General features: G+C 51.7%; 1 protein-coding gene across 1 annotated transcript; it reads right to left on the bottom strand.

Annotated features, from left to right (window-relative positions):
- si:ch211-137a8.4 (A-kinase anchor protein 12) lies at positions 1 to 6,614 on the bottom strand. Its single transcript, XM_062553230.1, has 3 exons — positions 6,420 to 6,614; positions 1,506 to 3,825; positions 1 to 328 (listed from the first exon to the last, which is right to left on the bottom strand). Exons 2-3 carry the CDS (start codon positions 3,592 to 3,594, stop codon positions 306 to 308), a joined length of 2,112 nt encoding a protein of 703 aa, XP_062409214.1. The 5' UTR covers positions 3,595 to 3,825; positions 6,420 to 6,614; the 3' UTR covers positions 1 to 305.
- Positions 6,615 to 10,722: the final 4,108 nt, after the last annotated feature.

The raw sequence follows: 10,722 nt of genomic DNA, 5'->3' as shown, positions 1-10,722 counted from the left end.
GAGAGGAATGTTTCAGTTTTTTTCCATTTTCTTTTTTTTTTATTGACAATATAAAATCTTACTAGAGGACAAGCAAAACATTTACATGATGGAATGATAGGCTGAGCTGCGCTGATCAACGACTGTAGTATTATTGCTTTCAGAATCATGTTTAAGTCAGCTATATGGAATTGCATCTCTCCCACCATGGTGAACTGTGACGCAAACAAGTGGTTACTCCATTTTTTGGGGGTAAAGGGGGGTGGGGGAGGGGGGGCAAAGCTTCTCGCAGAATCCCATGCCGTTCTAATCCTCAGTGTGTAGCTTCACACGTTTCCCGCCTTTTTTTCTGGTGAATGATAACAAAAGACATGAAATATATTACAATATATTTTTTGTAAAAAATTAGAACAGTATTTCTTTTTTATTTAAAATTGAATTGGAACATTAATGAGGTTAGTACAACTACAGTTAGTCGGCACACATTTGGGTTGACAGACAGTAAACTCTTTGTTGTTCTAGTCTTTGTCTAGTTCTGGGAGCTATCTCACTGGGGGACAGAATCACTTGGCACAGAGACCATCAAAAGACTACAGGAGAAAAAGGGGGTCAAATCACAGTGTAACGAAACCAGGGGGGGCTCCATCTAACACAGGGTTCCTGCAATCTACCACAGACATAGTCATATCTAGAGAGCAATGTGAGGACTCGGGCATTACCTTTTATGACCTGAGAGAGGGTAGACAACCGTTAGTGAGCAAATCAAAAGGACCATTACACTCATACGTTAGTGTTTGCATTTTCAAAAAAACATATCATGTCAACTTCAATTTCAAGGGAAACTTTGGAATATGCAGTGAATGTATATATATCATTACGTATCAATGTATATGTATATAGATATGGCTTTTAACAGTGGTACAGTCAAAAAAAGGCTATAGTTCTAGATTTAAAAAAATAAAGACCTAACAACCTATCCTGAATGAGGAAGACAACACTAGATATTTGGATACTCTGAGCAAATGGAGTGGAGATAGGAGGATTTATGGGAAGTGGCCTTTTAGAGCATGCTTAGTGGTAGAAGCTGACGTCAATATCTGGGTAACTGCCATTGTTGGCCGAGGGAGAGCATTTGAACCTGCTGTCCAGGTAGTCCATCTCTTTCTCTAACTGTTCAGCAGCGGCCGACATCACCGAGCGGACGATGGAGGCCGCGACCTGGTAACACATCTTCTTCAACTCTTCGTCCTGGTCATGCCCCTCAGCGCTGCTGGCTTCCTCTGACCCTGACCGGGAGCCTCCATTTTGAGGAGACCCTCCTCCTCCTCCTCCTTCTCCTTCTCCTTCTCCTTCTCCTTCTCCTCCTTCCCCTCCTCCTCCTCCTCCTTCCCCATCCCCATCCCCAGCCTCTAGCACCTCACATTGCCTAGCAGCCTCTACTTCTGCCTTTAAAGCCTCTGAGGCGGCGCCCTCCCCCTCGCGACGCTGCTGCCTGCTAGGTTCTAGGTCTGCGGGCGGACACTCACCGCTTTGGGCCACCGCGTTTCCTTTGCCGCCGCACTTCCCGTCCGGGCTCAGGATCTTGCCGTCCTTGGCCTTGCCGCCGCTGCTGACGTCGGCGTCGATGACGGCCTCCTTGCAGTTGAGGCTCTTCTCCTCCTCCTGCTGCTTGGCCTCCTCAACGGCGTTCTCGCCGTCGGCCGCCTCGTGATTGTGCGCCGTGCCGTCCGGGCACCCGTTCTCCCGGTTGGAGGTCTTGGCCTCGGCGGCCGGCTGCTCGGCCACGGCCGCGCCCGCGGTGGCCGTCTCGGCGACGCGTGGCGACTCGGTCGTCGCTGCCACCGCCGCCTGCTGCTTGGGAGCAGATGGCGCGGCCGCGTCGGGCTTCTTCCCCTCGCCGTCAGTCGCCTTGGGCCCGTCTGCCACCTGAGCCGCGGCCGCCTTGTCATCGCTCTGTGTGACAGCCGTGGCGGCGGGGGCGGCGGCGGCAGCTGCGGCTGGCTCCTCTTTTTTCTCCTCCTTCTTCTCCGCTGTGGCCGGAGGGGTGTCGGCCGCTGCCCCTGCCCCAGCTGCTGCGTCGGCAGTGCCCTCGTCGCTGCCCTTGGCGTCGGCCTCTTCTGCCGCGCCGTCTTGCCCCTCTTCGCCCTCCTCCTTGGCCTCGCCTCCGAGGTCCACGCTGGTGCTCTTTCCGCCCTTGCGCATGATGAAGTTCTTTAGCGACACGGCGCGGTTGAAGTGCGTGCGTTTCGTCTTGGCCGTCTTGCCGGAGTCTTTAGCCGCCTGCTGGTCGTCGGCCTGTTCCTGCTCCCCGCTGCCGGCCGCCGCCGCCGCCTCCGCCCCTTCCTCCACCGCCGCTCCTGCGCTGGCATCTGTCGACTTTTTTGACTTGGGGGTCACTCGCTTCTTGAACGAGGTCCAGATCTCATTGGCGTGCTGGTCCACCGATTTAGTGCGCTGTGGGGCGGCTGCGGCCCCCTTGTCGTCGTCGCCTTCCGTCTTCTCGTCTGTCTCTCCGTCCGCGGCGGCCTTGGGCTCTTCTGAGCCAGCTGCGGCTCCCTGGTCATTCTCCGCGCTGGCCGCGGCGCCCTCCTCTCCTTTCTCCTCGCCCTCTTTTTCACCCTCCTTCGCCGCCTTGTGGAAGCCCGTGACAGACGTGTCCCTCTTGAGCCCCTGGAATGTCCATGACCTCTTCAGCTTCCACCGTTTCTGGCCGGAGTGTTCCGATTTCGTCGCGGAATCGAGCGTTGATGAGTCGCCCGCCCCCTCTGCCCCTCCCTCCGCACCCTCTCCCTCCTTGGTGTCATCTGTGCTTTTCTTGTGAGACTTTTGGGCCATTAGCTTCTTAAAGGAGTGCCAGCGTTTCATGTGTTTAGTGGTCTGGGCGGCGCCCTTGTCGGACTCTCCAGCCGCTTCCTGGACGTCTTCCGTCTGTTCCACGGCGACGGTGCTGGCGTCGGCGTCCTCCAGCCTGTCGAGGGACCTGGATCGGACCTTGCCGTGCTTCTTGCCCTCGCCTGTGCCTGCGCCTGCGCCCTCCTTCTTCTCTGTGCTTCTGTGTGAGAAGATTCTGGCGACGGGCTTGCGGATGAAGTCCCGCACGCTGGACTTCTCGGCCTGCTTCTGCTTGCCGTCTTTGCCAGTCCCGGCCGCCGCCTCGTCGTTCTCTGGCGCCTTCTCTATGGCCGGGTCCTCGGCGCCGGCCTCGGCACCATCTGCCGTCTGATTGGTCGGCTGCTCCTTGTTGCCCTCGTCCGCCTGGCTCTTGTCTTTTTCCGCGTCGCCCCCGGCAACAGTGCCATCCTCACCACCTGCGCCAGACTCCTTCTTCTTCTTGCCCCCTCCCATAAGCTTTCCCAGCCCACTCTTGTTCAGGAAGGAACCCAGGATGTTCTCCGAGGCGGGCTTGGCTTTGCCTTCGGCTGGCTGCTCCGCGGGCGGCTGCTCGGAGTTCTGGGTGGCATCGTCGTTGGCCGTCGTCTCTTTCGTCTCCTCTGCCGGGGCCGGTGCCGGGTCTGCATTGGCGGGCTGCTCCGCGTTAGCGGGCTTTGCCTCCTCTGGTTTAGTCTCTGTGCTCTCTGCTTGGACGGGGGCAGCACAAGCCTCGGTGGCTGCCATGTTGTCTCCACGGGGCGAAAAATGAAAAAAATTAAATAAAAACGAAATGTGTAATCACAGTTTCGCCCCCTCCTCTTTTAAGGTATCAAAAAATACAATTTCCTCACGCTCCACAAGAGACTTGAGTTCATTGAGCACTCATCAGTGCATCTGAATGTATTCCGGTCCAATTTCCCTCTGGGAACAGAGTCCTGTGCATCATATTCCGTGATGACCACGAGCACCACAAATCTAGAGGGGGGAGAGGAGCAAACAAGATGTAGAAAAAACTGATCAGTGTCAAATCAAAGGAATGAAAGAACAAAAAAACTACACCCACTCAATCTTTACTCTGAGCAATGAACATGTTGAAACAGCAGCCTATATGTTTATGGCAGTGCAGCAGTGTCATCTCACAAGTGTAACGTCTATCGTAATGAGTGCAGCATCTTGTCCCAGGGGTCTCCCTGGCATAAACACGGAGCATGCTCTAGATAATCTTGTGTTGCCATGAGGGGCCTGACTCCTGTCACCTAGTGCTTGGCTGTGCAGATAAGTGGATCAGTCATTTTGTTCAGCAATCGGCACTGTTTGGAAAGGTTAGGTTATCCCTGGTTTGTGGCAGCCCATGTTGGCTACATTCAGGCACTGGAGCATAACACATGGCCATTTTGGCTGGTGGCAAACACAGCAAGGGTTTAAACATCTGTTCTGTTTGTTTGATGACACTGACTACTGGCTAAAAACACACTCACAGTAAACTGTGATTCTAAGACAAGATGGGGATGTGAGCTGAATGGTGTAAATCCATAGTCTGAATCAATCCTTAAAACAAGGAACAAAAAAACAAGATGTCCCTGTAGCATGAGGGTTGAATTCCAGAATTTGCTATTCCATACATGAAAACCAGCCTTGGCCAGTCGAATGTGAGAATGAAAGGAATCATTAATTCGTTTTTTTTCACCCTGACTCAACTCTTATCTTCCTCTGAACGCTGACCTTGTTTTTCAGCCGACAGAGGCTTCTTTTGTGAGAAGCTGTTTTCCTCTAATCTTCAACCATGCGCTTAAAATGTAGCCCTTTTTACAGTTCAAACAATATCTTCGCATCTCCCAATCGAGAATTTCAAATATGTCAAGCATTCTATGTGAAACACTTGATGAATTCATCTCATGATGTTGCCCTACAGCATAGTTTAGGTTGTAGCCTATGTGATTAATAATGCCGCCCTCGTGATGGCTACGCACGTCAAATGGATACAGCAATAAGGTCTATGTAGGCCACTGTGGAACTGCTTTCATGTTTTTGTATATGGGAGGCATGATGCAAATAAGACGTTTAAATTGGATTTTGTCCATTCCACGGTGGCTCGTGGTGGAGCCTCGAACATGTTTACCGAGTTCTGTGGCGACACTATAGCCTCGCGCTCGGACGTCTGACTGACACAAGGACAATCGGCACTTGGCGGTTTTTATCCCCCTCGTTCTCATTGACAAACCCTTTTCGCTCCTTTGTTATGCTTAGTCCGCAGAGAGAGCGGGAGATTCACCGTCAAAACTCTCTCGATTGGCTTTAACTGTACTCAGATCTTCACACTGCAGAAAATAGAACATAATTGTAAAGAAAAAGGGGGCAGTGAAAAAGCCGATGCAAATGCGCGAGACAGCAGGTGCCTGTGCTTTTCAAAAACTCATTTGCAATGCTAATGTCACTCAACCCCCACCCCCCATTTTAGATAAGTGTCTACTATTGTTATTATCGTTATTGAGCAAGATTCTTTTCTATTTCACTCGTTGGTAATTGCCATATTATCTGCCAACGTTGTTTAACCTCCTTCACACTATTTACTGGGTCCAGTGGACACGTTTTGTTGTGCCTCAAGAATATTTTAAACAATGGCTGGTCGGTCAACTGTGAATGAACGTCATAGACAACGTTCATTCAAACCAATTTCTTTCATCCGTTTTTCTTTAAATTCTAATAATTGTTAAATGATTCCCAAGATTGGATTCACATTGTATCATGAAATTGTGGTTAAAATCCATTGATTCAGTAACGCAATCTTCAAACGAGAAATAAGCACTTTGAGCGCGTCTCTCCTCCGCAACAACCGGGCATTGACCGTCTATTGTGCCAAAACCACGCTGCTCACTAATAACATTCTCGAATCCTCTACCAAAACATCAGTCGCGCCAGCTTTCCTCTTATAAAAAAAGACCAATCGAAACCCGCATATTTCCCACACAGAGTTTATGTATTTGGGCAGTTATAGGAGACCTGCCCTGTCCCTTTGCATTCACACTTGAATGAGTGTAATTACAATGTGTGAAGGTCCGGTCTGGCGGACATAGTGTGGAAGTTGATTGAATGAAACAACTCGTCGCCTCTCCTCGGGCAACGAACTGTGCAACAAAGCAGCCACGCATTCTCTTCTCACACGCTGCATAAACAACCGAAATAATTCGACAACACATTTGAAAAAAAACAATCAATGAAATCGTATTTACAAATAACCACAGAGCATTACGCAGCTTAATACAAGTAGCCTACCAATACATGATCAATTGACGGGTTGTTTAACGTTATTGTCCCCGCTACCTTAACCCATATTGCCTCCAAATACGCCAGGTTGGTTAGATACCAAAGAAAAGACGGCGTGTTTACTTCCAATGCACAGTACATGCACAATACCGTTACCACAGCAAGAAACAAGCAACCTAATCCCATGCACCGGGAAAAGAGAGTGCGCTTACTTAAAATTAAAATTACCAAATTAGCTTTTGCCTTATTACCTAAAATGAACCAAAAAAGAAAATCAACGATAAATAAAGTAAGGTTGGTCAAACCTTAGTTCGTGTGGCTAAATCCGTTCCTGCGTGTGTAGAGAAAGGTAATAATCTGCTCCAGACGAGAAAAGACACCGAAACTAAATCCCCGCTCGCATCCTCATGCTTCCTCCGAGCCAACCCCAGTGTGGAGAATCGCGCGGGGACGCGAGGGTCGCGGTGGTATTAGCACACGCGCAGCTGCGACTCCGCAAATACACACCATCTATCTCACCCCGTTGCCCTTAGCAACCATGAAGACCACCCCCACCCGCAAACCCATACTCACCCGCCCCCACCTCTAAGAGGGTTACTGTACAGGGTCGACACGGTTTCGTTCAGTTAATATTGCCCTGGAGAAAATAGCCACTCGTACGAGATTCGCGCAAAGCGTTTTGATTGTAATTAAAGACTTAGTTGCGCCATTCACTGATTCGGACAACCAGACCATAGTCTCTGTTGAATTGCCCGCAATCGCAAGTGTTCCATGTGCTCGGTTTAAACGCCGTTTTGCAGACACATTAGACTGGGTCAAATGGTCTCTGTAGAGAAAGGCGATAATTATGGAACCGTGCGCAGGCTGGCTTAGTTCCACTATAATTTCAAAACGGCAATGAAAACGTGACATGATTGATCAGCTAAAAACAAACGAGGGGAGAGAGTGCGTTGGGAGAGAGTGCGTTCATCCTGAAAAAGTGCATCGCCCCCTCTGACTGGGTCCCGTGTGAATCGGGGTCAAAACACAGTTCATGCCCATTCTCCGACCTGCCATGTGCTCTGCCTTACAATGGGTGCTCAGAGAACTGATATGAATGCGTGAGGAGAGGAATCACATACATTCCACCAGTGGCCCCCGAGGCCCCAGAAAAAAAAGACAGAGAGCGAGAGAGAGAGAGACAAAAGAGTGGGAGATAGAGGGAAACAGTGACCACAGAGGCCCAGTGCAGTGCCAGGGATGCCAACATCGCCTGGCATCTTTTTTTTTTTTTTTCATATCGGGCAAAATTTGCCCCCTGGACAGAGTAAAAATGTGCACTGCACTGGAAAAAGCAGCACTCCATGATTAATATTTCATAAGATATTTTCTCTCTCTCTCTCTCTCTTTCCCTCTCTCTCTCTCTCTGAGCCCCTTCATTTCCTTGCTGAAGATGCCACAGCGTCTTGTGTTGTCTGTGGGGGCATCTCCTCCGTGCCCTTTTGAGTCAGCCGACGCTGCTTCCGGTTCAAGGCACAAGCGGCCATGACAAGGGTGTGTGTGTGTGTGTGTGTGTGTGTGTGTGTGTGTGTGTGTGCATGTGTAACAGCAACCTCATTATGGAGTCTTGGTTGGGGAGTGGGGTATGTGTGTGTGTGTGTGTGTGTGTGTGTGTGTGTGTGTGTGTGTGTAGGGGAGGTGGAGCATGGTGAATCGTGCAGATTAAACGAGCACCTCATGAATACATTGACAACGACAGGGACTCAAAACATGGGCAGGGCCGCCATCGGTGTGGTTATATAACCCATATGTGCATGCGCAGGAGGGGGAGGGGAGTGGAGAGGTAAGAAGGCTAGGAGGGGTGGGGTTGGGTGGAGCAGGGGTGGGGCTGGGGAGGGGTCCAGCCACAGGTAACACAGTCAACCCTGACTTGGCAGCACGTTTCAGGAATAGAGGCGGGTGTGTGTGTGTGTGTGTGGGGGGGGGGGGGGTACGTTCACCACGTGGGCGCCACCACATTAGCCAAGATTCCCACCCAAACACTCAAGTGCTCTCGTCTGGCGGTCTCCCCCTGCGAGAGGTCAGTGCGAACGTGCCCATGTGCTTTCATCATTCCCTCCGTCCTCCATAACGCCACCACCACCACCACCACCACCACCACCACCACTACCACTGGCTGATCCAATTAGAGAATTCATTCTTCCCCCCACCCTTCGCCTCCTCCTCCTCCTGCTCCACCCCACCTCCTCCCCAACCACCATCACACACAATCCCAGCTCAATGTCATTTGGATGACAGGGGACAGGAGAGGAGAACACCAGATAGGCAAAGGAGAGAGAGGGGAGGGAGAGGAGAGAGGAGAGTGGAGTAGAGGAGAGGAGAGAAGGCAAGGTGAGATAGAGAGGTAGAGAAACAGGAGGAAAAGAAAGTAGAGGAAAGGAAAGAGAGAAAGGGGAGGAGAAGGAGGGCAGGAGAGGAGAGAGGACAAGGAAAGATAGGTAGGCAAAGAGGAGAACAGAGGAGAGGAGGAGTGGAGAGTAGAAATAGGAGGAGAGGAAAGAATACAAGAGAGGAAGAGTGAAGAGTAGAAATAGGAGGAGAGGAAAGAATAGAAGAGAGGAGACATACAGTAAGAACAGAAGAAGCAGGTAGAGAGGAGGAGAGAAGAGGAACGGAAGAGCAAGGGAAGAATACAGGAGAGAAAAAAGGAGAAGAGTGGAGAAGAAAAGAAAGAAGGCAGGAGAAGAGAAGAGAAGGAGGGGATACAGAAGGCAGGAGAGGAGAAGAAGGAGGGGATACAGAAGGCAGGAGAAGAGAAGAGAAGGAGGGGATACAGAAGGCAGGAGGAGAGGAGAAGAGAAGGAGGGGATACAGAAGGCAGGAGGAGAGGAGAGGAGAAGACAGGAGAGGAGAGGAGAAGAGAAGACAGGAGTCTGCTTTGGAGTGTCTCCTTTCCTCTGCTCTGCTCTGGATCTGGGCTGGTGTGTGTGTGTGTGTGTGTGTGTCATCTCCTCGGTGGCACTCATTACTTCCCAGTGCGTGGCCAGAAAACCCGATTCTGAGCGGCGGCCGGCACGGTAGCGTAGCAGAGCGTAGCGGAGAGGAGCGCGTCTGGAAGAGCAGGGGCTGGGCACCTCTAAATAAATAAGCACAAAACGCAGCCGCCACACTGGCATATGCTGCTACACACACCTCACACTCCTCCTTCATCTCCTCTCCTCTCTCTCTTTCTCGCTCTCTCATTCAGCCTCAACAGTTCTCTCTCTCTGTTTTTTTTATTTTTTATCTTTCTCCCACTCTTACAAAACCACTCTTCCTGTGTCTCAACCTGAGTCTTCCTCCCTCCCTGTTGCAGTGTCTCTTTAGACAGTCTCTTCCTCCTCCTTCTTTCTGTCTAACTCTTGTTTTTTTTTCCTGTTTGCCACTACCCTCTCTCTCCAGTCTGCACTCCTCTCCCAGTCTCTCTTAAGTTTCCCTCCATCTCTCTCTCTCTCTCTCTCTCTCTCTCTCTCCATCTCTCCCTCTCTCTCTCTCTCTCTCTGCTACAGTAAGAGTGAATGTGAGCTCAGCCAGAAGACATCAGTGGGGAGGCAGCACACACAGGCGGCATAGGAGGCTTGTGAATGGCAGAAGCAGCCAGGCTTGGAAGGAGTGTGTTTCTGCCTCCTTAATGCCTGGCGACAGCGTGTGTGTGTGTGTGTGTGTGTGTGCGTGGGGGGAGGAAGAGGGGGGGGTGGGGCCGGTGCCTCTTGAAGGCCGTGTCAGGCTCACGGCACCGCCTGTCAACTCCATTTCCCGCTCTCGTCGTCCGCGGCGACGAGGTCTTATTTTAAGCAGGCCGGCGTCATCACTGATGGCCCGCACGTGCCGCCGCATGCGGCCGCAAATCGGCGAGGCTTAGCCGCCATCGCCACCGACACCAGCGCTGCTGCCGAGACCCCCCCCCCTCCAACCCCCACCCCCCCAGTCAATGGGATGGCGTCAGCAGACCCCTCTTTAAGGGCTGATAGATTTTCAATGGCGGCCAGCCGCGCCGCTCTTCAGCAGCGCAGAACGCCGTCTGCAAATGTGTCGGCTAACGGGGGGAGATTAGCGCCATGAATAAATCAATTTCTGTTATGGGTGTAGAGGACGAGGTGGCAAAATGGTCTGGCTCCGAGAGACCGAGGGGAGAGCGGAGGGAGGGAGGGAGGGAGGGAGGGAGGGAGAGAGAGAGGGGGACAGACACAGGGAGGTGGAGCAGAAAGAGGAGAGAGGGATAGAGAGAGAGAGAGAGAGAGGGGAGAGAGATTGGTAGAGACCAAAAAATATTTAAAGAAAGAAAAGCAGCTCAGCAATGGCGCTCAGCCTGTGAAGCCAGAGCCAAATATTTTTCACAAGACATCCATTCACACGAATTAGGGCCAGAGAAAGAAGTAGGAGGGGGAGAGAGAAAGAGAGAGAGAGAGCGAGTGCAGGAGAGAGAGGGAGGGAGGGAGAGCAGGAGAGAGAGAGAAGAGAGAGAGCGGGAGGAAGGAAGGGAGGGAGGGAGGGAGGGAGGGAGGGAGGGAGAGAGAGAGAGCGGTCTGGGAGGGAGGAGTTGCTCATCCAGGCTTACGATCGTTGTCAAGCGAAGTGGCTGTGTGGGGG

Source organism: Sardina pilchardus, chromosome 13 (genome assembly GCF_963854185.1).
Source record: "Sardina pilchardus chromosome 13, fSarPil1.1, whole genome shotgun sequence".
Lineage (NCBI taxonomy): Eukaryota > Metazoa > Chordata > Actinopteri > Clupeiformes > Clupeidae > Sardina > Sardina pilchardus.
Note: the sequence above shows the minus strand (reverse complement) of the source record. Positions and strands in the feature narration are given on the sequence as shown.